This window comes from Hypomesus transpacificus, chromosome 21 (genome assembly GCF_021917145.1).
Source record: "Hypomesus transpacificus isolate Combined female chromosome 21, fHypTra1, whole genome shotgun sequence".
Classification (NCBI taxonomy): domain Eukaryota; kingdom Metazoa; phylum Chordata; class Actinopteri; order Osmeriformes; family Osmeridae; genus Hypomesus; species Hypomesus transpacificus.
The window spans coordinates 1,878,296-1,899,805 of record NC_061080.1 but is presented as its reverse complement, the minus strand read 5'-3'; the positions used below and the strand labels follow the sequence as shown (position 1 = coordinate 1,899,805).

The 21,510-nt window shown below is 47.2% G+C and overlaps 3 protein-coding genes across 4 annotated transcripts; 2 read left to right on the top strand and 1 right to left on the bottom strand.

The window, feature by feature from the left end:
- Positions 1-3,552: 3,552 nt before the first annotated feature.
- Positions 3,553-6,636, bottom strand: LOC124483227 (N-acetylmuramoyl-L-alanine amidase-like). The gene is given in 6 exon segments (XM_047043569.1): positions 3,553-3,918; positions 4,043-4,337; positions 4,470-4,680; positions 4,829-4,952; positions 4,954-5,675; positions 5,774-6,636. Coding segments are annotated over 6 exon segments (1,434 nt in total). The 5' UTR covers positions 5,838-6,636; the 3' UTR covers positions 3,553-3,900.
- A 102-nt stretch (positions 6,637-6,738) lies between these two features.
- Positions 6,739-8,375, top strand: trappc5 (trafficking protein particle complex subunit 5). Of its 2 annotated transcripts, none has more exons than XM_047043603.1 (3): positions 6,739-6,831; positions 7,065-7,337; positions 7,436-8,375. In XM_047043603.1, the coding sequence occupies exons 2-3, from the start codon at positions 7,068-7,070 to the stop codon at positions 7,730-7,732; spliced, it is 567 nt and encodes a 188-aa protein (XP_046899559.1). In that variant the 5' UTR covers positions 6,739-6,831; positions 7,065-7,067; the 3' UTR covers positions 7,733-8,375. The 2 variants fall into 2 exon arrangements, with proteins under 2 accessions (XP_046899559.1, XP_046899560.1); XM_047043604.1 differs by having other exon boundaries at positions 6,750-6,835.
- Positions 8,376-8,624: 249 nt separating this feature from the next.
- Positions 8,625-18,798, top strand: mcoln1a (mucolipin TRP cation channel 1a). Its single transcript, XM_047043564.1, has 14 exons — positions 8,625-8,745; positions 11,982-12,232; positions 12,615-12,782; positions 13,008-13,164; positions 13,421-13,502; positions 13,720-13,816; positions 13,919-14,018; positions 14,355-14,461; positions 14,687-14,836; positions 15,115-15,216; positions 15,690-15,812; positions 16,154-16,360; positions 16,567-16,697; positions 16,907-18,798. The coding sequence occupies exons 1-14, from the start codon at positions 8,709-8,711 to the stop codon at positions 16,941-16,943; spliced, it is 1,749 nt and encodes a 582-aa protein (XP_046899520.1). The 5' UTR covers positions 8,625-8,708; the 3' UTR covers positions 16,944-18,798.
- The last annotated feature ends 2,712 nt before the right edge of the window (positions 18,799-21,510 follow it).

Below are 21,510 nucleotides of genomic sequence, written 5' to 3'. Positions count from 1 at the left end.
CTAATGTTTGGCCTAGGACGGAGGCTGGGCCTTTATCTTAATCACCAGCTTCCTGGCTTTTCCCCACTCACACACACTCACGACGGCTCCAGGGTAGACTTTCCAAAATGCTAGCGAGAGCGAGAGAGAGTGAGACAGAGCGAGAGAGAGCGAGAGAGAGCGAGCGAGAGAGAGCGGTTGGGAGACAAGGCGATGAGGGGTACAGAGGGTTCTTCTCAAGGGAGAGTTCAAGTCTCATGATGGTTGATCTGGAATACTATTCCACTGAGAGCTCTGTGTGAGTGTGTGTGTGATCCTGAGACAATTCTTCCAGTCTGTCACTGCGAGCAATGTGCCAACTGGAGGTGAAGGACCACATGGATACGACAGCACGGCACAGCAGTGAGAGTATGCGGCCAGGCCGGCTCCCAGCAGCAGCTATGGCCCGCTAGGAAGAGACAGAAAGACAAGACAAGAAGAGCGAGAACAAACAGCGATTGTCACCTCCCTGCAGTGTTAGAAATAGTAGCTTTCTTGTGGCCCAGATTGTTCCAATTTACAACCTTGGCAGTAAACATGGTGGGGGCGCCCATCTCATTCGGAAACCGACGGGCGACATCAGTGAAGGGGGGGGAAATGCCCAGTGGGCAAACAATAACAGAGCCGCCAGTGCTAAACAATCCATCAATTCCCCCCTGAGTAGCGCTTCTGGGGCCAAGGTTTGTGGAAAACAGTCGGGAAAGAGGGAGGAGGGGAGGAGGGGGGGGGGGGGGGGGGGGACTGATCTCAGATGTCGGAGGAATGTAGCTGAACCGCTGGGTCTTGATTAGCCCCCTTATTCCTTGAGTGAAATTGCATCTGAGACAGAGAGGAAATGGTAAATAAATTGCAGGCAAGCAAAAAAAAAAGCTAACTGACAATTTGAATGCTCGGTAAATGGCAAATCCACAGAAGGAAAAAAAAAAAATACAGAAAAACACTGCCAGGGAAACCTCCCCAGGCCTACTGGCAGCAGATAGGAGTTTATTGATTAGACAGCGGAGTGTGTTGGCTAGGCACTGAAAAGGTACAGTTCTAGCCTGGTCGAGTGATCTAGTGGTTGAGGCCATCTCTAAGCTCATCTCTCTCTCTCTCTTTACCTTGTTGCAAGCCAAGCACTGGGGGAGAGCGCAGAGCAGACACCATGAGACCATGCTATGTCAGAAACCTACACACATCCACACCCAGAACCACACACACACACACACACACTAAAGAACAACTTGAATGCAGTTCCCCTCAGAGCGGAAGGTGGAGGCCCTCCCCTCCCCCCTCCCCCTCCCCCCCCTCCTGGGTGAACCAACGAGACAGAGGATGTTCCTATGATCGGGAGAGACTCACATTTCCTCTCTGAGGTCTCACATTCCAGGGATTCCTAATGTAGACCACTGTGGCCCATTTAAAACCATTTCCCATATGGAAAAAACAAGACCCAGACATTTGCAATGGCAGCTCATTGGTAATGCTGCTCCCTAACACAGAATTTCTTGATTGTTGCGTACCAGCCTTCTACGGATCGCACACAGACAGACCCAAGATCCACTTATCTCAGCATTCAAAAAATTTCATAAGGGAAGCCTATCTAGCAGGTATGCCTTGACAGTAGCGCACCACAATAGCAAACGATAGCAAGATATCATGACATGTCGAGTAAAGTATTAAGAAAAGGAAAAACCCATCGGAAACCATAACTACTGCCAGACCGAGAAGCCCTTTCTTCCCCTCTGGAAGCTCCAGCTAGCACATTAGCAGATTAAATATTTAATTTGGCCAGTCCCACAAGATAGAGAGGTCTGGAATTTGCTTTGACCTGATCTGGGAGAAACATGAAAAGCAACGCCTGTCATCTCCCTCTCTTCCCAGTCAAAACAGGGCCCTCTCATGTAAACCCTGCAAATGTTTGGGTTGTAAAACACAAGAGAGAAGCTAATAGAACATGTCGATTGGATGACCTTATAGGAGACGTTAAAAGGGATTTTAAAGCATGGCTCATTGTGCAGAAACATTCCAATAATTAACTAACACCACATTTATAACCTCCTTGATATGGCTTAGTCTTGGCAGGGGTTATAAACTGGCTCGTGCAAAAGGTTATTGTCTTATGAACGCAACATCATTTGTTTAATGTAGCCTAATGATAATGGGATGATAATGGGATAGCCTACATTGTTACAATTTGGTGCATACACACTGAACTTGATGAACCAATCAAATTTTATGCAACCAATATGACATGCAAGACACTTAGCAGACATTTGGAAAACAGGCAAGTTTATTAGCTTTTAAGTTAAGGAACTAATACTGTTTGATAGCATGATATCAAGCCTATTTTTCTTTTAACAAAAAAATATTGTGTACAAGCTGGTTAGAACATTTGAGATAAGAACACCAGCTAACTACATACACATCCACTGAAACTGAACAGAGGCTCGCACAATTTAAGCAGAATTGGTAGAACGTAGGGCAGATATTCTCTTTGGAAGAATGGGGGTTAGCCAACGGGGGGCTAGACTAATTCATCAGGTTAGCTAGCCTAGCTACCTAGCATTGTTGTTTGCTAGCCAGCTTTATAAACCCATCCATCAAATGGTACTAGCACGCTGGTTATAGTCAGTGTGCTAGCTACCTATCTATAGTTTCTTTCAACAACATACGTGCGTATATGACTGAGTTAACGTGGCTAAAAGACAAAAACTTTATCTGAATAAGTTAACAACACTGAATTGAATTTGTGGTTATAGCCAAAATGCACGACATACAGAACTTGCTAGTAGGCTAAGCTAACGTTAGCTAGCTAGTAGATGGTTAGCTGGGGTTTTAAATTCTTACCTGTCAACCGCAGCTTTACTGGGCCATTTCTCCGAACTCCTTGATTAGACATACCCCTTAGAGTTCCAGCTTGACGTAAGTTTATAGAAAATATTTATCATTCATGTGTCTGTGTCTATTACTTTTCAAAATGAATTCCGACGAACCCTATGGTTGTAGCGGGTAGCTAACGTTAGTCTCACAGTGAATGGAGAAGAATGGAGTCACGGCATAGTGGCCTGCATCAGCATAGCAGTGCCATGATTACACCCTCCCTCGGCTCGAGCAGATACTCGGGTGCAGGAACAAAAAAAATTACGAAATTCCCAATAAACGTGTATTTCATCCCCTAAAACGCAGGCTTATCAAAATCCGTCAGGGTTTCAAAACCGAAAACTGATTTTATCTCCCATTTGGGCCGGCATAGTTTATGTTTGAACTCGATGTTGCTGCAGAAGTTTCGCTACTATGTTGCTGGTGGTGATTGTTGCAGCTCCACCGCCTGGTCTCAAGGAGTCGAGGAGATTTTGAACGGCTAGTTACCCTACCCACTTGTGACATCACCAATCTGAAACACAATCTACCCAAGTTTTCTTCCAGCCATCAATTCTTTTTAACTACTTTGTCCATCCATAGTCTCTCCATCATCCAACCATCAACCATGCATGCAGGTTTCCACCCATCCATCTAGTCTATAAGCTGGTAATTAAATTATTCAAATCAACTCATAAGTATTGTCATGTTTTATTTTCCACATCGAATCTTTATCAATGTATAAATGTATATTGGTATTCCCAAATACATTATTATGACCACATGTTTTCCTTTCATTATACATTATATACTTTTCGAATGACACTGGGACAGTTAAGGTACCTCTTGCAGAATGTAGTCCAAAACGGAATGGCTTTGGGCTCCACCTTGCGGCCTCTTTTAGAAGTTCACAATTCCACTGACATTGATTGCCTATCCCATAGGTGTACACATAAGTGCACTGCTTGAATCATTGACTCCAGTTCAAGTTTTGACAACAACACCGTCGATCAAAAATTAATAATAATCCTTCTTTTTTATTCACATGGAACTCGGCTCCTGTGAGGAAAAAAAATAAGTGAGCAAACTTTATTCACAGTCTGTAAATCATAACTGAAATACATAAATGATTGTATAGGCATCCTTCAACTTTATTTTACATTATAACAGACCCGTTTCTTACCCTAAAATTCTCCCAGCTCTTGATCTCTGAGAAGAGGGAGTCTCCTGGGCAAGTAGTGTTGACCACTTGTCGGTGCCCGTGGATGGTGTAGTTGGCGGCCAGTCGCCCCTTATCCACAGCACACTTGACCAGATGGTGTCTCACCAGCTCCAGGGAGTGGCGGCTGGGCACAGAGGAAGAGTAGTCACCGATGAAGGCCACCCCATAGCCTATGGAGTTGTGACCCCTGGTGTGGCGGCCACGGTGAAGCCAGCCTCGGCCCTCGTAGACGTACCCGTTGGAGCCTACCACGAAGCTGCAAGGGGAGGGGGTGCAGTCCCAAGCCAGCGTGTCAACAGAAGTCCTTTTTGAATCATGACGACTTTGAATCCCGTGGTTGTGTTTGGCTGTTCACGCGTTTGCCAGCAAACAGATGAGGTCAACCCACCTGTCTCCAATGTCGTCCCACCCGCGGACGTCCTGGTGGAAGAGCTGCATGGCCCTCATGTCCCTGGAACACTGCTGGAAGGTCAGACAGGGCTGGCTGGGCTCATATGTGTGGTGGATGTAGAGGAAGGGGAGGGGCAGGGAGAGTGGGATGGGCGAGGCCTTGTGAGGCTCGGCGCCCCACTGACACCGAGGGATGACCGGTGGGCAGTCTGGAGGGGTTCGAGGAATGACAGAAAAGATCATACTATATCTTGTCATTTATAACCAAAGTATTGTTTTCCAGACAAGGTTTGAGGCTCGTCTCAAACAGTTCGGAAATCAAAAAGGGAAAAATGTTCAGTTTTAGATCAGACTCACCCCAGTACCTGTGGACAAACTCCAGTACCCCATCTCTCACAGCCTTCTTCACCCCTGTATCCTTATGGATCCATTCAGTCCCCTCCAGTTTCCAAACCATAGCTAGGGTCTCCAATGACTTGTCTCTGGGGATCCAAAGGGCCGAGGAGGGCTCTGGAATTTTCCCTGCGCCTGGGGCTAATGTGGGTGGATACACCCTCCAAACCATGCCCCTTGACACCATCAATATAGTAACCCCTCAGGATGTCACTGAGCCTGTTAGGACGTTCAGCGGAGGGCTGGTGCGCCAGCTCCATCCCTAAGATCGCGCCGTCCATCCCTCCGTTGATCAGGGCATCGGTGGCCAGCGTGGGCAGTCGAGATAGCCTGAAGACCCGAGGGAGGACCACGCTGTCCCAGCAGCCGTCTGGCCCCAGGCGTTGAGAGGCCGGGAAGTCCATGAGTTGGAGGAAGGAGAGTCCGAGGTTCTGGGCCAGAGTGAGGGGTATCATCCCCAGGGGAGGGGTGCCCTCCGTCTTCGCTTTCAGCCCCACTTCGATGCCGAGCAGCAGAGGCGCGAGGGCCACAGTGGTCCCATCCTGGGTGAGGACCACCCCTCGCTCCTCCCCGTGGTCCGTCACGACATGGTGGATGGCCTTGTCGAAGAAGCTGAAGAGCGTGGTGTTGAACTCGGACATGCTGAGGTTGTTGGAGGCGCCCAAGAAGTGGAGGGTCAGTTGGTCCTCGTGCCCTGCGGTTTTGCGGAGACCTCGGACCACAGCGAGAGGGGGCAGGTGGAGGTTGGACTTCTCCACCAGCTCAACAGCATTGATGAAACTGTCCATGTCCCTCGTGTGGAGCTCTGAGACTAGAACATTGTCGTTTTTAGTTTGACGCAGTGCACATGATGTAAGTGACATATTAACACAATATTACATTTTCAGAAGATCAGGTTGTGTTCGTTACCTGTATTGTTTATGCTGTAGCATATCCCAGACAGAGAGAAAAGCCATATGATCACAGAACCCATTCTGAAAGTTGTTGACCACCGAGGACACAGTGCATGAATTCAACTCCCAGACAAGGGCAACACTGATAACAAAATAATCAAACTGGTTATTTCAGTCTGTAAATTGGGTTTGGAACTATTGGGTCTGTTCCCAGTATTAAAGTATTTCAAAAGGTTGTCTACCCAAGATTCCAAACAATTTGTTCTCCGAATCAATCATAGTTCTAACTCGAATGAGTACCGTGACGTAGAAGTGAGTGTCTTTGTTTGCATATGCTGAGTCAATAAGCAAGGCTACTCTATGTACACACATTCCTTTTTGTATTGATTGATTCCTGTCCAGTTAAAGTTCAAATAAATAACTACTAAGTTTTACTTTGATCAGATATAGCTTCAGTTTCCCTGACACAAATTAAGTCAGACTGAAGCTATTGGAGAACCCTTACAAAGAACGCAACTCTCTCATATACAATGTGCTTATCGCTCCATTGTACTCATTCAAAACACAGAGGCATGGCCTTTGGAAAGGTAAACCCTGGTTAATGTGTGCCAGGTACAGGGTAAAACATGTGGCTGTTTACAGAGAGGTAGTGTAAGACCACCTGGTTCACCATCACATGTGTTTTAATGAGGGCGGGCACTATACAATCATGCTATATGATCCTACAAAATAGAATATCATGGTAATCAGGCTGTATAAGTTATTCCACGCTCACCTGCTTACTGACATCCTGAGATAAACCCTATATTGAGGTATACACCCTATTATAAGAACATTAGTTTTAGTTGGTTCTTTTTTGACATAATTTGTTGCTTTTCAAGTAGTGGGACGTCTTTATTATTCTGTCCATTTGTGTTGTCAAATGTTCATGCATTGTAAAACATGTTTAAAGTGCTCTGGTTTACACCTAACATGTGACCCAATGACGTATTACCCGGAACAGGAAACATTCGATCTTAGCACAAATCCAGAACAACAACATCAGTTTGGTAAAGTTGGCTACATTTAGCCCTTGTAAGTACGTTTTACTCCTTTACTAAATCAATATCTATATTGTATTCAGTTTCATTGCATGTATGCTTATAGAGTCTATTATCACAGTTTTTCATTCAGACTGAACAAATGGCTTTTGCTGTTAGCTAAGCTATGTTAGCCCTAGCTAGTTTAGCCAACTCCGCTAAAGGCTTGTAAAGCATTAATACCATGTTTCGAGAAAACAACATAACAGCATTTCCTATTCTGTGCAGAACATGGAGACACGCTTCACCAGAGGGAAGTCGGCTATTTTGGAGCGATCACTCACGCGTCCTAAAACGGAGGTCAGCGTGAGTGCATTTGCGTTGCTCTTCTCCGAGATGGTACAGTACTGTCAGAGTCGAGTCTACTCCGTGTCCGAGCTTCAGGCTCGCCTGGCGGACATGGGTCAGGGCGTGGGTGCCAGCCTTCTGGATGTGCTGGTGCTGAGAGAGAAGAACGGTAAAAGAGAGACAAAAGTACTGAACATCCTGCTTTTCATTAAGGTAAGTTAAGATCTGCATGAAAAGCAAAATTAGCAGGGGGCTTGTGTAGTATGCCCCAAGCTAGACCCGCAGTTTCACCGCGACCTATCGTACTCCAGGTGTCTGTGTGGAGATCCCTGTTCGGGAAGGAGGCAGACAAGCTGGAGCAGGCCAACGACGATGACAAGACCTACTACATCATTGAGAAAGAGCCCCTCATCAATGCCTTCATCTCGGTACCCAAGGAGAACAGCACCCTCAACTGTGCAGCCTTCACTGGGGGCATCGTGGAAGCCATCCTCACCCACAGTGGCTTCCCTGCCAAGGTGACCGTACACTGGCACAAGGGCACCACTCTCATGATCAAGTTTGACGAGGCAGTCATCGCCAGAGACAAAGCGCTGGAGGGCAGATAGAGGGAGGGTGAGAGAGGAGGAACAGCGGACGGTGTGAATTGACTCGTATTAGGTCCGTGTTTGTCGGTCATTTTCTTTTTTGTAGAGGTTCAAGGATTGTGACGAGTCATAAAGGGTGTTTGATTCTTGTGCAGTTCAAGCTGACTAGCTGTCTTGTTGAAATAAAAATGAGTTTCACTTCAGTAGCCAGTATTTAGTCTGCTTTGATGAACGACAACAACATGGGGACACAGATAGGAACCATCTGTGTGTTATGATCAGTTAAGATATGTACAGTAGAAGAAGAATACTCATTCAAAAGAAAGTAGAATAGATACTGTAATGGCAGTTTGGGTGAGGTTGGGTAAATGAAATGACGTTTGTTTAATCTGATGAACGTTTAGCAACATACATACAAGTATGTTTTAGTCTTTTTGGAATCATCTGATTAACTGGCAGCACTTTAAACTAAGTAAAATGCATTTGCATTGACATCTTGTGGGTGTACCATGTCAGTGTCAGTTCAAACCTGTAAGCGTCATTGAAAAATGTAAATACAATAAGATATACAGTTATCTGTTATTGTTTTTTGACTTGCATGTGTAGTGTATAGTTTATAGCTTGTATATTGCTTGTCAAGCTGAAAATAAAATGCTCAAACGAATTTGTTTGCTTGTTTTTGGCATGAAGGAAGCTTTGTCAAATAAGTAAATCAAGTATTGTGTGCCGTGGGGGAGGTTTACTGAACAGAGTAGAACATTTATATGAAATACCCACAACCTAACTGGTTTATTGTTGTCTTAACTAAAAAAAAAAAAACGGTTTCACGCTGTCACATGGCGTGCGTCACATGACTTTGGTCGGAGGAAGTGCTGTTTCAGTATAGTCTAGGGCAGTAACATAGACCTGATTGGATCCTGATTGGAACATTGATGTGTATTTATTGTGACACTGTTCACATTTTATGTGTATTTATGCATAGTTTTAAGACATTTACATGGCTTCCTCAACCGTGATCAACGATGTCTCAGGAGGTATGTATGCCGCTGCCCGGCTAGCTGGCTAGCTTTTGCATTTTCCAGGAGTTGCGACTTTAATGTTACTGTTTCTGATGTTAATTATTTTAGCTTTAATGTATGTATCATATGTTGTATCACTGAGCTTTTAATTATCAAATGAGGATCACGGATTCTACATGTTATTCAAGCTCGTGTCGCCAACGTTTCTTAACGTTACTGCAGCAGGTTGTAGACCACAAGTTTAGTTTTTCGTCCCAGACGATAACGTCCTAAAATGCTATGCACATGTTCAAATGTTAGCATTAACAGTGTGATTGCAACGCTTTAGCGACGGAAAAGTAATAACTATCAGAGGTGACAATAATACAACAACAGATGTTGTTACTAACACATGAATTACATTGTGTGTCACGTAATCCGTAGTCTGTAGGTCATGTAAAGTGAAGTCTGAAAAACAACTATTATGACCCAGGCTGTGCATCAACATGTTTGTGAACGTGCTTGATCATCATCATTTTGTGTAAGTGCAGTTACCATACTATTGTACCCTAATGCTGTTGAGGGATTTGGCCTGAATTCCAAAGAGAAAAGTAATTGTGCCCCGTGCAGGTTGAAGCTGAAAGAATCTATTGTTGTCTATCCCCCCTCCCTCCCTCCCTCCCCTCATCCCAAAGACCTCTCCCAGATTGATCTTGCCCCATGGTCTGCACCCCCCGCCCTGCACCCCCCGCCCATATGTCTGACTATCGGACTGACATTAAAAGTTTGCATTGTTCCATTCCATGCACTTTAATAACCCCTCTGTGGAGCCAGACCCTGTCCACACGAGATCACGTTTTTCAATATGTGCGGTTAGAAACTGTCACTTCTGTATGGCAGGAGATGTTGATTCAGTTGACACTCAGCTTAGCACACCACCTGTGTGTTTTATTACGTTTGTCCAAAGTAAATCAACGTCCTCAACTCGTTACCGATTTAACTCTCTTTTATGACAGGAAGTGAGAGCGTAAGCTTACCAAAAGCGTGTGGATTTTTGATGGTACTATAGCGTGGATCAAGGATCCTTTTACATAACAAGACCTATTCCCCACTAACAATATTCCTTTAGTCAACAACACGTGTTCTGTTTATTGTCCAGTCATTCACATTTCTTTGGCGATGCGCAATCTCGGCCACCACAGAAACAGTTCCTCTTGTTAAACGGGAAATGACATGGAGGTGAACTCGATTAGTGTGCTGTGGTCGAGGTGCGAGCACTGTAGCATGAAACACCTACAGGATGAGATCGTGGGTGGCCAAGTGCAGACGGATGGCAGCAGATCCAGCCGTCTGATACAGAGATTTTGTCTGATTTACGGAGATCATTTCCCTCATCTGGTGGGTGACTGACTGACAGGTTCACTGCTGTGACAACATAGCTGGTGGGGGGGGGGGCGGGGCATAGCTCGCTGGTATGTCTCCATTGGCCCTGTTCAGAACTTGATCCACCGGATTTGATTTGCGTTGAGTGACAGTATCGCAGCATTGCTGATACTGTTTGTTTTGCTTAATCCTTATCGCCTTGTCCCCATCCGTGATAAAACATCTGCCCTTTTATTGTCTTGGCTTGTCTCTTGACATGGAATGGTGTTTGGAAGGAGAGTGACACATTCCTTTGAAGCAGGCCAGGAGAACGTTATTGCCTCTCGAGTTCTTTGGAGGCCTTTCAAGACACAGACTTCGTATACCTCCGATGGATTTGTTATATTCTTTTATCTCTTACGCCTACCCACTCATATATACTCTAAAGATCAGAGTGGTTATCTAGGTGCTTTTTAATAGGAAGAGGTAAATGCAGGTGCTGTTAATCGGAAGAGATTTTTTTTGATGTAGCAGTTGAACCTTTTCATTGTGGAGGGATTTTAAACAGTCACATAAAAATCACACTTTTTCGCGGAAGGTTTTACTGATGGAGGGTGTGTCATGCTTGTGTGTGTTCCAGGCTAGAAGTTCACCAGAAGTGTGTTGAACAGCAGTTCATTTCCACGTCCAACTCCTCTTTCCTCATTTGCTGCAAAGATTCCGTTGGGTCAGGGTTTTTTTCAAATGTGCCATAGCCTGTTTCAGTAAAATGCTGCAATAATCTCCAGCAAGCATCAATAAAATATCCTAACCCTAACCCAACAAGACAATGTTTTTCTTGAGCGCAAAAATAACCACCAGTTGAACTTGTTGTGCTGGAGGGAATTTGCCAACCTCAGCACCCACATGCATTGCATATCCAGCAAGCTACTAGAAACTCAGGTCATCAATCACAGACAAATTGTGTATAGGATAGCGATCCTGAAACATTGAAGAGCCTGTCACCTGAAGGTTAAGGTGTTGCTTCAGCCCTACTATCTCACTCATCCCAGGAATCTCACTCTCCCAAATATCTTCAATGGTTTCAGTTCTGGCGTGGCGGAGCTTCGCATGCGTAACCAGAACCGCCCATCTCCGCTTCCGTAAAAGGCCGCCAGGCTGCCCCGCGCGTCCAGGCCAAAGGTTTACGCTGTGGGAAGGCTGTTTTGAGTGACATGCCTCTGCCTTCTGAGCTCCAGAAGTTGATTTAAGAGGCTTTTTCCCCCCCAGATGCGTGTGTGTAGAGCCAGTGAAACTGGAACAGACGGTGACACTTTCAGCCTGGGGGATTTGGGAGAGATGGGGACTTCAGGCTGTGCTCAGGGCGGTGACAGTACAGGACTGTCACACGCAGCCACGTGGGCGGTGACGGAAGCTTGTCGTTGGTTCGCGGTCCAAACACGCCAAGAGAGCAGCTTTAGCAACTAAAACAAAAAAGTAAATTTGTCTAGTCAGTAAACTAGACACACTAGACAGGACACTAGTGTGAAGCAAATTGAAGTCAGTCATCGTTCTGTAGGATAGTGCTAGATCATCCACTTCCTCCTCCACACCCTCCTCACTTCCTCTGTCAAACACATTTCCACGTACCAAGGAAGACTGGGTAGTTGTGGTGAAGTGACACAAGGGCAGAGGTCAGCGCTGCAGCAACCCTTGTGTTCATTGTAGAGACGGGCCTTTCAGTCTCCTGCAAAAGGAAAAATGGAGGGAAAAGGGAAGTTGCTGAGACTGAGTTTTTTTGCGGTGGTGTCTGGTGGTCATCAGATTACCCTGGCGTTCTCAACCCACATTTGTTAATCTGATAGTTTACTTTCACATCCTGAAATTCACATTCTAACCCTGTTCTCTCTCTCTCTCTGTTTCTCCTCCAGAGAAGGAGAGGCTGTTCTCCTCTGTAGCTCACTACGGCTCCAACGACAGCGGGGGCGAACACAGCCATGGCAACCCCCGGTTACCCACGACAACGGGGAGCTGGCTGGGCGCCGACCAGGAAGAGGAGGAGGCACTCCGCAGGAAGCTGAAGTACTTCTTCATGAGCCCCTGCGACAAGTTCCACGCCAAGGGGCGCAAGCCCTTCAAACTGGGCCTGCAGCTGCTCAAGATCATCATCGTCACTGTTCAGGTGAGACGTGGTCACCTTGGAAGGCGGCCATTTTGTTTTCGTAGGGATTTACTACTGTCAAGCCAGGCTCGTTTTTATGCATAACAAGCGATGCAAACGTTGCTTACTAAGCGGTCCTGTGGTTAACCTTCCAACTGTACAAACACCGTCGATCCATAAGGGCACGTTGACAATCAATGAAGTCTCTTTGGGTAGGATAGGAAAGCTGTATTATGTCACAAATTATGTACACAAGTTATGTAACATTTGTGGGTATGTATGATAATTCTTTCTTTAAAAGTTGAATGACTCACTCTTACCCCTTCACTCTGTCTTTCTCGCTCGCTCGCTCTCTCTCTCTTCCCCCTATCTCCCCCCCCCCCCACCCTTCTCCTCTGCCAAGCTGGTGCTGTTTGGCCTCAGCAACCAGATGGTGGTGACCTTCAAAGAGGAGAACACCATGACCTTCAAACACCTCTTCCTGAAGGACTTCGACGAGGGCTCGGACGACACGTTTTCCGTCTACACGCAGGGCGACGTCTACAAGCACATATTCTACGCCATCGACCAGGTAACTCACGCCGCGTGTAATCCGTTCCCCAAAGTCCCCTGCACATCTCAGTGAGGGTCCACTGCATCGTGCGAACGATCCATTTCCTTCCCACTTCTCTTTTATCCGGCTGTTTCTTTTCCAGAAACAAAAAAACTAATCGTGTTTTGATTAGGATTTCGCTTCTTTCACCCTTCCGCCTCGCGTCCTCACCCTTCCCCCTATTCCCTCCCCCCTCTCCCCCAGTACTTGGTGTTACCGGAGACCACCGTGGGGCGCTACGCGTACGTGTACGGCGTGGGCTACAACGGGAGCGCCCTCTCCCTCTGCCAGCAGTACTACAAGAGGGGCAGCATCGACCCGGCCAACGACACCTTCAACATAGACCCTCGCGTCGTCACCGGTGGGTGTGTCACTCTCCCCCTCCCCCTCCCTCCCCCCACGTGCTGGTACAAGGGAATCACCTGTCTCTTTTAAGCGTATACACACGCGAGTACATTTAAAATAAGACGGTATATGTGTAAGCGTGCTTTTCCGAGGGAAAGAGAGAGAATATCCTTTATCCTTAAGCTACCTTTAATCTTGGGAATGGCATCATGTCTGTCTGATGGTGTTATAGACATCTACTGGAAACTAAGGCCTGTCTGTCCTGTCTCCAGACTGCATAGGTGTGACTCCCCTAGCTGCCCCTCCAATGCCTTTAACCAGCGATTACAAGAACTTTACCCTCAAGTTCCACAAGTATGTTTTCCTCCATGCCTCCTGGCCACTGTGTTTGGTAACAACACTTTGGAATTTAACAGTGGAATGAACTGAAGTAAACGTTGTTTTCTACACACACTTTATGTAAGTTTTGTCTTGTAATTTTCCTTCTCTCTCTCTCCCCCTCTCTCTGTCTCTCTATGTCTCTCTGTCTCTCTCTCTCTCCCTCCCCCTCCCCCCCCCCCCCCCCCGGCAGGCTCATCAACGTGACAATAGAGTTCCAGCTGAAAGCCATCAACATTCAAACCATCATCAACAACGAGATTCCCGACTGTTACACCTTCTTCATAACCGTGAGCGGCGGTCCTCAGCGCACCATCACCCCCCCGATCATGTACAGCCTCTGTGTGTTCCAGCAGGACGGACCGTGTGTGCTGTCTTTTCCCCCCTAACAGATCGTGTTGGACAACAAAGCCCACAGCGGCAAAGTGCAGATCAGCCTAGGCAACCAGGCGTCGATAAAGGAGTGTAAAGACCCCAGTGTGTCCGGACATGGTGAGAGGACCATGCACACACACACACAGATACACACACACAGATACACGCACACACACACAGATACACACACACATGTACACACACATGTAGATACACACACACAGATACACACACACACACACATGTAAATACATACACCCATGTAGATACACACAGATACACACACATATAGACACACTCACACAGACATGTAGATACACACACACACCAATACACACACACACAGAGATACACACACACACACATGTAGATACACAAAAAAACACACACAGAGATACACACGCACACACACACACAGAAAAGAGACGCGCCGTCCTTTCCCCCTCCCCGTAGCGGAGAACTACACGCGGCTGACGTTTGACGTGGCGGTGGCGGTGGTGTGTGTGCTGTCCCTGCTGCTGTGTGGACGCTCCATCCTGAGAGGGGTCATCCTGCAGCACGTAAGAGGCCCTGCAGGGCCAGGGGGGGGGGGAGGAGGGAGAGGGGGGAGGGGGAGGAGGGGGGAGGAGGAGGAGGGGGGAGGGGGAGGAGGGCGTGTGAAGGGAGGGACTGTATCAATACCCAGGTGTGGAGTCATTGATGAGCGAGATATTTTCATCCAGTCCCTTACTCTCTTCTCACATCCCCCCCCCCCCACACACACACACCCCCCCCCACACACACAGGAGTACGTCAAGTTCTTCAAGGACAGCCTGAGCCGCCCGGTGAGCTGGTCGGACAGGATGGAGTTCATCAACGGCTGGTACATCCTCCTGATCATCAGCGACGTCCTCACCATCACCGGCAGCTTCATCAAGATCGGCATCGAGTCCAAGGTGGGCCCACGCTGCCCCCCAGGAGACCCCGTGTGGCCTGGCATTCTCCAGGAGTTTGCCTGGTCGAGTCGGTCCTTAACCCTGGTCCTCAGGGCCCTCTATGTTTCTAGATGTTTCCCTGCTCCCACACACCTGATAGTTGTTATCGGGCTCCCGCAGAGCTTGGTCATTCCCCATACGTTTGAGTCAGCACTCCTATTCATTGTGACACTCTGAATAGTTTGTGGTCCATCTACAATCTCTAAATGTGTGTTGTGTTTTTGCTTGGGCCTGGTCAGAACTTATCCTCGTATGACCTGTGTGGTATCCTGCTGGGAACGTCCACCTTACTGGTGTGGGTTGGAGTCATTCGCTACCTCAGCTTCTTCCAGAAGTACAATGTAAGACGCGCTCTTATACACGCACACTGCAGACTTGTGTGAATGCCTTTATACAGGTAGCACACACACAGCTTTGATGTATGTGAGACTGACTGCCCCTCCCTCCCTGCCTCCCTGCCTCCCTCCCTGCCTCCCTCCCTCCCTCCCTCCCTGCCTGCCTGCCTGCCTGCCTGCCTGCCTGCCTCCCTCCCTCCCTCCCTCCCTCCCTCCCTCCCTCCCTCCCTCCCTGCCTCACTCCCTCCCTCCCTCCCTCCCTCCCTCCCTGCCTCCCTCCCTCCCTCCCTCCCTCCCTCCCTCCCTCCCTCCCTCCCTCCCTCCCTCCCTCCCTCCCTCCCTCCCTCCCTCCCTCCCTGCCTGCCTGCCTGCCTGCCTGCCTGCCTGCCTGCCTGCCTGCCTGCCTCCCTCCCTCCCTCCCTCCCTCCCTCCCTCCCTCCCTGCCTCCCTCCCTCCCTCCCTCCCTCCCTGCCTCCCAGATTCTGATCGTCACCCTCCGGGCTGCGTTCCCCAATGTGATCCGTTTCTGCTGCTGCGTGGCCGTCATCTACCTGGGCTACTGCTTCTGCGGCTGGATCGTGCTGGGGCCCTACCACGTCAAGGTAGACCAGCACACATCCCCTCCACAAACGAGGGCACCCACACCCCCGTTGCTACGCTCGCTCCATACCTGAACGGAGTCGGAAGTCGTCAGAAGGCTTGGAATTGAATATGTTGGACGTTTTTTTTGTTTGTTTGTTTATTTGGGTCAGACTGAGGGCAGGGAAGTGACGGGCTAACAAAAACAGGAATATGCCCCCTTTTTCCCTCTAATTCTGTTTGTCGATCTCTCTTTCTCTATGCCTCTTTCACTCTGTGCCTCTCCTTTCTTTCCATCTCTCTCTCTCTCTCTCTCTCGGTCCATCTCTCTCTCTCTCTCATCCCCCCCATCCCTCCCCCTCAGTTCCGCTCCCTCTCCATGGTGTCGGAGTGTCTGTTCTCGCTCATCAACGGCGACGACATGTTTGTGACGTTCGCCGGCCTGCAGGAGAGCAGCACGCTGGTGTGGGTGTTTAGTCAGGTGTACCTGTACACCTTCATCTCCCTCTTCATCTACATGGTGCTGTCGCTCTTCATCGCGCTCATCACCGGCGCCTACGAGACCATCAAGGTGGGCCCCCCCCTCCCCCCGTTGTGAAAAGAGGTCACGTCGCCCGGTGGCGTCGCGTAGGCTTACGGGAGGCGTCGCCGCCCACACGCACGCACCTCATGGCTCCTATTCGTATCCTGTGATACGCTTGTGTGTTAGATCCCGCCCCCCTTCCCTCCTCCGCACACACCACAGCGATCTTGTTCCTCCTGTTCCCTCCCTCACAGCACCAAGTCCAGGAGCCCGTCCACATCACGGACCTGCACGCCTTCATCGCCGAGTGCACCGACACCCCCTGCTCGGGGAAGTTCCGGGGGCTGGAGACCTCGCCCTGCTCCTTCTTCTGCTGCTGCGACAGGTGCGGGGGGGTGGGGGGGTTGGGGGTGAAAGGTCAAAGAGGTGGTGGCGGGAATGATGTTTACTGTACAAAGTGTGAATATATTGCAACACAGGAGTAAGGGAGAGAGTCTGGTCATGCGTTGACAAATAGTGACTGTTCTGACATATTGACCGATAGATAGGATTTTTTTTCTCTTCTCTAATCTTGAATTTGTTTTGTTTCTTCAGAACCACAACATACGAGGACACCCTCCTGGTCAACTGAGTCGCCTCCTGTGGCTGAACCCACAGCGCCCTCTGGTGGTCGACACACGGCACACTCCAGTCTGGCTTGGTCAACATCCTCTCTGGACCATACATGAGCACATACTTAAGCTTCGAGGTTCTCTGCTCAACAACATACAGACAGGGGCCCGACACCACGAGCTTAAAGGAACTGGAGAGGAGAATGTGTTTTGTCTGTGTTAATGTCGTGCAGGATGTTGTGCAGTTGCGTGCTGGTCAGCCAACCTGTGTTTTGCACCACGGCCCCCACCCATATTAACAAATCTGGATTAGCGGACCATGCTAACACTATCATGTCCACATCCGTGGAGAGGGGATGCTGGGAACTGGACACAAAATCTGAGTTTCAGTGTATTTTAATTCTTTATGTATATATTATAATTTGTTCTTCCTTTCTTCAGTGGGTACCACTACAACACAAAAAACGTGGACAAAGCGGGTTTTTGCATCTTGTCCGGATGCTTAAGTAGATGAGATGTATTTTACGAGGCTAGAGAAAATGATAAATGACAGATCTCGTTACCTCTATAGAGAGCACTTATGCAGTCCTTTCTCAAAAACTCTTGAAAATGTGTTACTATTTGCCTGGCCTTCGGTTCTGAACAGATCTCTTGCCAAATAGTGTGTCACGGTGAAAGATCACCGAATACTCCTGAATAAGCTGAAGTACCTTTAATATATGATTATTTCAATCTCAGCTCAAGTACCAGAACTTCACCCAGGTTTATGTAAATGGTTCACAGGGTAGTAATGAGGTGAGTTTTCTCACACAGTTTTGTAAATACTTTTTTGTCAACTGTACACTTGTCAACCATCCAAATATTGAACAAAGTTATTTGATTGTGGACCAGTAGCTGTGTGAATTTCCTCTTGCACGCCAAGGAAACTAAACCGTCTTGTCACATTTTGCATGACTTGGATGTCACTTCTCTAAAGGAGGTAAGCGAGGGACGGAGGGAAACTGAGCTCATGCATCTTTTAAAAGCCGGATGGCGTTTCAAACGTTCCGTCTATCTCCCTTTACCTCCTCTGCTCGTGGTTAATGTACGAACTTTGTCGTTCAGACTGGTCTGAACAACAAAGACTGGAATGAACTGGGGGAAAATGAGAGGATGAGGAGAGGTAAACAAGGCCGGTATAGACGGCGCACTGAACTATTGACCCAGAATCATCTCAGTGTTTTTATTTTTCTGGTTTCTGTTTCTGTTGTTTTTATGTTGTTTGGTTTTTTATTGATAACTATGTCTGATATAAAAACTCTAACCAATGACTTTCTCGCTAGAGGGAGTTCAGTGTCTGTTTTTAGTTGTTGATCTGTAGCTTGAAAAACAAACGCACAAGGGGGGGGATAAGGACTTGACATGTAGGGACTTTTCTATAAGTGGTCAAGTGTTGTGCGCACTCTGGATTTTCTTCCTCAGTGTCGGATAAACTGCCTTGCGGTGATTTTAGACTTGTTCTAATTAGTATATGTTGAAAGGGGTATAAGGCTAATGTTAAATCTAAAAGCTTAGGTTAGGGAAGGACCTTGTCTGAAGAACATTAGGTCATAGCTTAACCATTGAATAACCTGACCAACAAACAACAGTGTACCATGTGGTAAATCTTGATTCAAAATCTTCTTGCCTTTTACATGTCTGCCTACTTAGATGTACCTATTTGCAGTTTTTAGTCATTCGTAAATCTTCTCCATGTTTACAGTAGCCTACCGCATTTGAAAATGTTGACCATCTGCCTGAGTTTTAATCTTGATTATGAATGTGTGCCTACCACTCGCAGTACGATGCTAATCCTCACATTAAAAAAGCCTGCCTGAAAAGCCATGTGGATATATTTAATAATATGTCGTAAGGATGACGCAAAGCACCAACCATCTGTGTGGAATTTCCATAATCACAGCTGGATTCATTTACTTCATTTGAAGCATGAATATTCACCATATTGGTTAAGACGGCCCTTGCCGACCAGCATGCAGTCTCTGGTAGAAGCATCTGGAATTTAAGATAAGGGCCCAACCGTTCCTTCTACCTTTGACTGTAATTACTTGCAACATCCACAAGAGGGAGCACATGATTCACCAATCGCTCCTGCTTTCCAGACACAGACAATAACATCCTTGAGGAAATAGCCTGTCAAGGTTAACAGAAGGAAATAGATAACCAGACACACAACAGAAACATACATTATAAGCGAGCATATGAATAATCCCTTTTAAATATGAATAATAGCATGTCTGATCAACCTTGGAGCAAATTCAAGGCAGGAAAATTCTCAACAGACATTTCCATGGTGACCTTCTTGCTGATGTAACTTCCTGGACAGCGTTTGGCAGCTGATAAAGTACATCGTTGCCTCCACTCCACTTAACCTAATATGATCATACATTATAGTACTGGCTGGGCCTCCACTCGCAGGCTGTTGGCTACTGACCACCATCAAACCCCAGCTCACCAAACTGCCAGACCAAGTCAGTTTACTTACAGCTACAACATGTACATATTGTTACTTTCATAGTTATTATTAGCTTAGGTTGTTCTCAGTTGTCTGTGAATTATTTAGTATTATTCTTTCTTTTTTGTATTCTCACCTTGTTAGATATATTGTTGATAAGTATAGCAGCTCCTGTAGGTAAGGACTCTTTATAATGTTTTTATAATTGTTTTATTTCAGGGTAAATAGGTTGCTAGGGCTTGTGGAGTGGATGGAGCAGGACCAAGTATTTGAATTGTTAAAAATGGGTAATAAACTTGAACTTGATGCCTTACAGACTAAATGCCTTTCCGTTGGCGGTTTGATTATATGTGTGTGTGTGTGTGTTGGTTGCTGGGTTATTTGAGGACAAAGAGAGGGTGTCTTTGGGAATATGTCTGACTCACTCTCGGCTTTGCAAGTACATTTATTTTCTTTCATATGGCGCATGTACTGTACTGCATCTAAATATAACAGGGATAAATGGATCGCACTATGAAGAGGAAACTGTGAAGATATTACTCAGAGTGGTACAATGAAAGGTGTGAGATCATTGTTTACACTGTGTCATATGAACCTGAAGTTTCACAAAGTCAAAAGAAAGTTGTGTTCTGTTGTCAAGGGTGTTGTTTTTAATGTCCAGGGAATCGGACATTAAAAACCGGGGGATTTTTCTGGGGAAATATCCTTGTGTTTCAGCTGTCGTTTGTGTGTGTACGTGTGTGTGTGTTTGTGCACCCTCGTGTCGTATATCTGTGACTTCAGCGACGTGTCAGTGTGAGTATGTCTGACTCTGTCTCACCCCTCTCCACCGCTGGGTATGTGTGGGCTTGTTTATTTGTTTGTGCTGTGGGCAGCGCATGCAGCTGTCGCGTCATTCCCCCCCCAAAAAAAGGAATGCTGTTTTCTCCAAAGGCCAAGAGAGAAGACCACACGGAAAGACCCAGAGACAATCAACCAGGTGGACTGCAACCAACCTCCTCGGTACCACAGTCCCCCCCCCCCCCCCCCCCCGCCCCACGCTGAGCCACGCCCGTGTTTCGACGGCAGGACAGGACGTCAGGTAGGAAAGCAGGAAGTGTGTGAGCTTAATGGCTTCAATAATGAACCGATGACAGCTTACCAGCACGGCGTGGAATATACTAAGCTAGTGTTAGGGTTAGGGTGAGGCCATTCAGCCCATGCCCAGGCCCAGGCCCACCCCCGACCCCCACCCCCTCCCAGAAGACTGGAAAGGCAGGCCAAAGATTACACTATCACCACAGCCCTGTGAGCAGCTGGGAGAGAGAGGCGGGTCAGTCAGTCAGACAGACAGGATGACTCATCCACTTCCACACAGACTCTAATGAGGTGCGGCTGAAGGACGGACACACTCTGACATCCACACACACACAGGCAGGGCCAAAGACACGCACACACACACACACAGACACACACACACTTCTGGAACGGGATGAGATTTCCTTGTCAGCGTCTTCTTACTCAGACCTGCGTTTGTGTCTTCTGGCGACCGCTTCCCTTCTCCCCTCTGGCTCTGAATTGAGTTTTCTCTGCCCGAGGCTTACTCTCTTTTCAAATCCTCCTCTTCTTCTTCCCGCTCCCTCTTTGTCCTTGTGTTCCATAACAGAAAAAAAAAATGGTTGATGTCAGATTTCTTTGCCCATTCAAACTCTCTCTCTCTTTCGTTTTCTCTCTTTCTGTCAATCCCATAGTCTTTGTATGGTTTCGTCTTTTTACACAGTCCTATTGTGAGGCCAGCAGCTGCAACTGAGGGCTGGGAAAAAGACTGCCACTTCCTTTGTGGGTGTATCAAGAAGACCCATGCAGAAAAGAGACTCTGTTCTCTTCATAAGATCAATGTACAGATTTACTTCATGAAAATATATGTGAGGCATTCTTGTTTTGAACGATAAGACTATATGAATATGGGCTTTCCCGTGTTTTAAGGAATTTCTATTGTTTAAAATGCGTTCATGTTAGACGTCTCTGCGTGTCTTGATGTCTAATGTGTAGTCTGGTTTCAATGGAGACACTCAGAGCCATGTTTACATTGGTTTTAAACATTAACCATTCAGCTG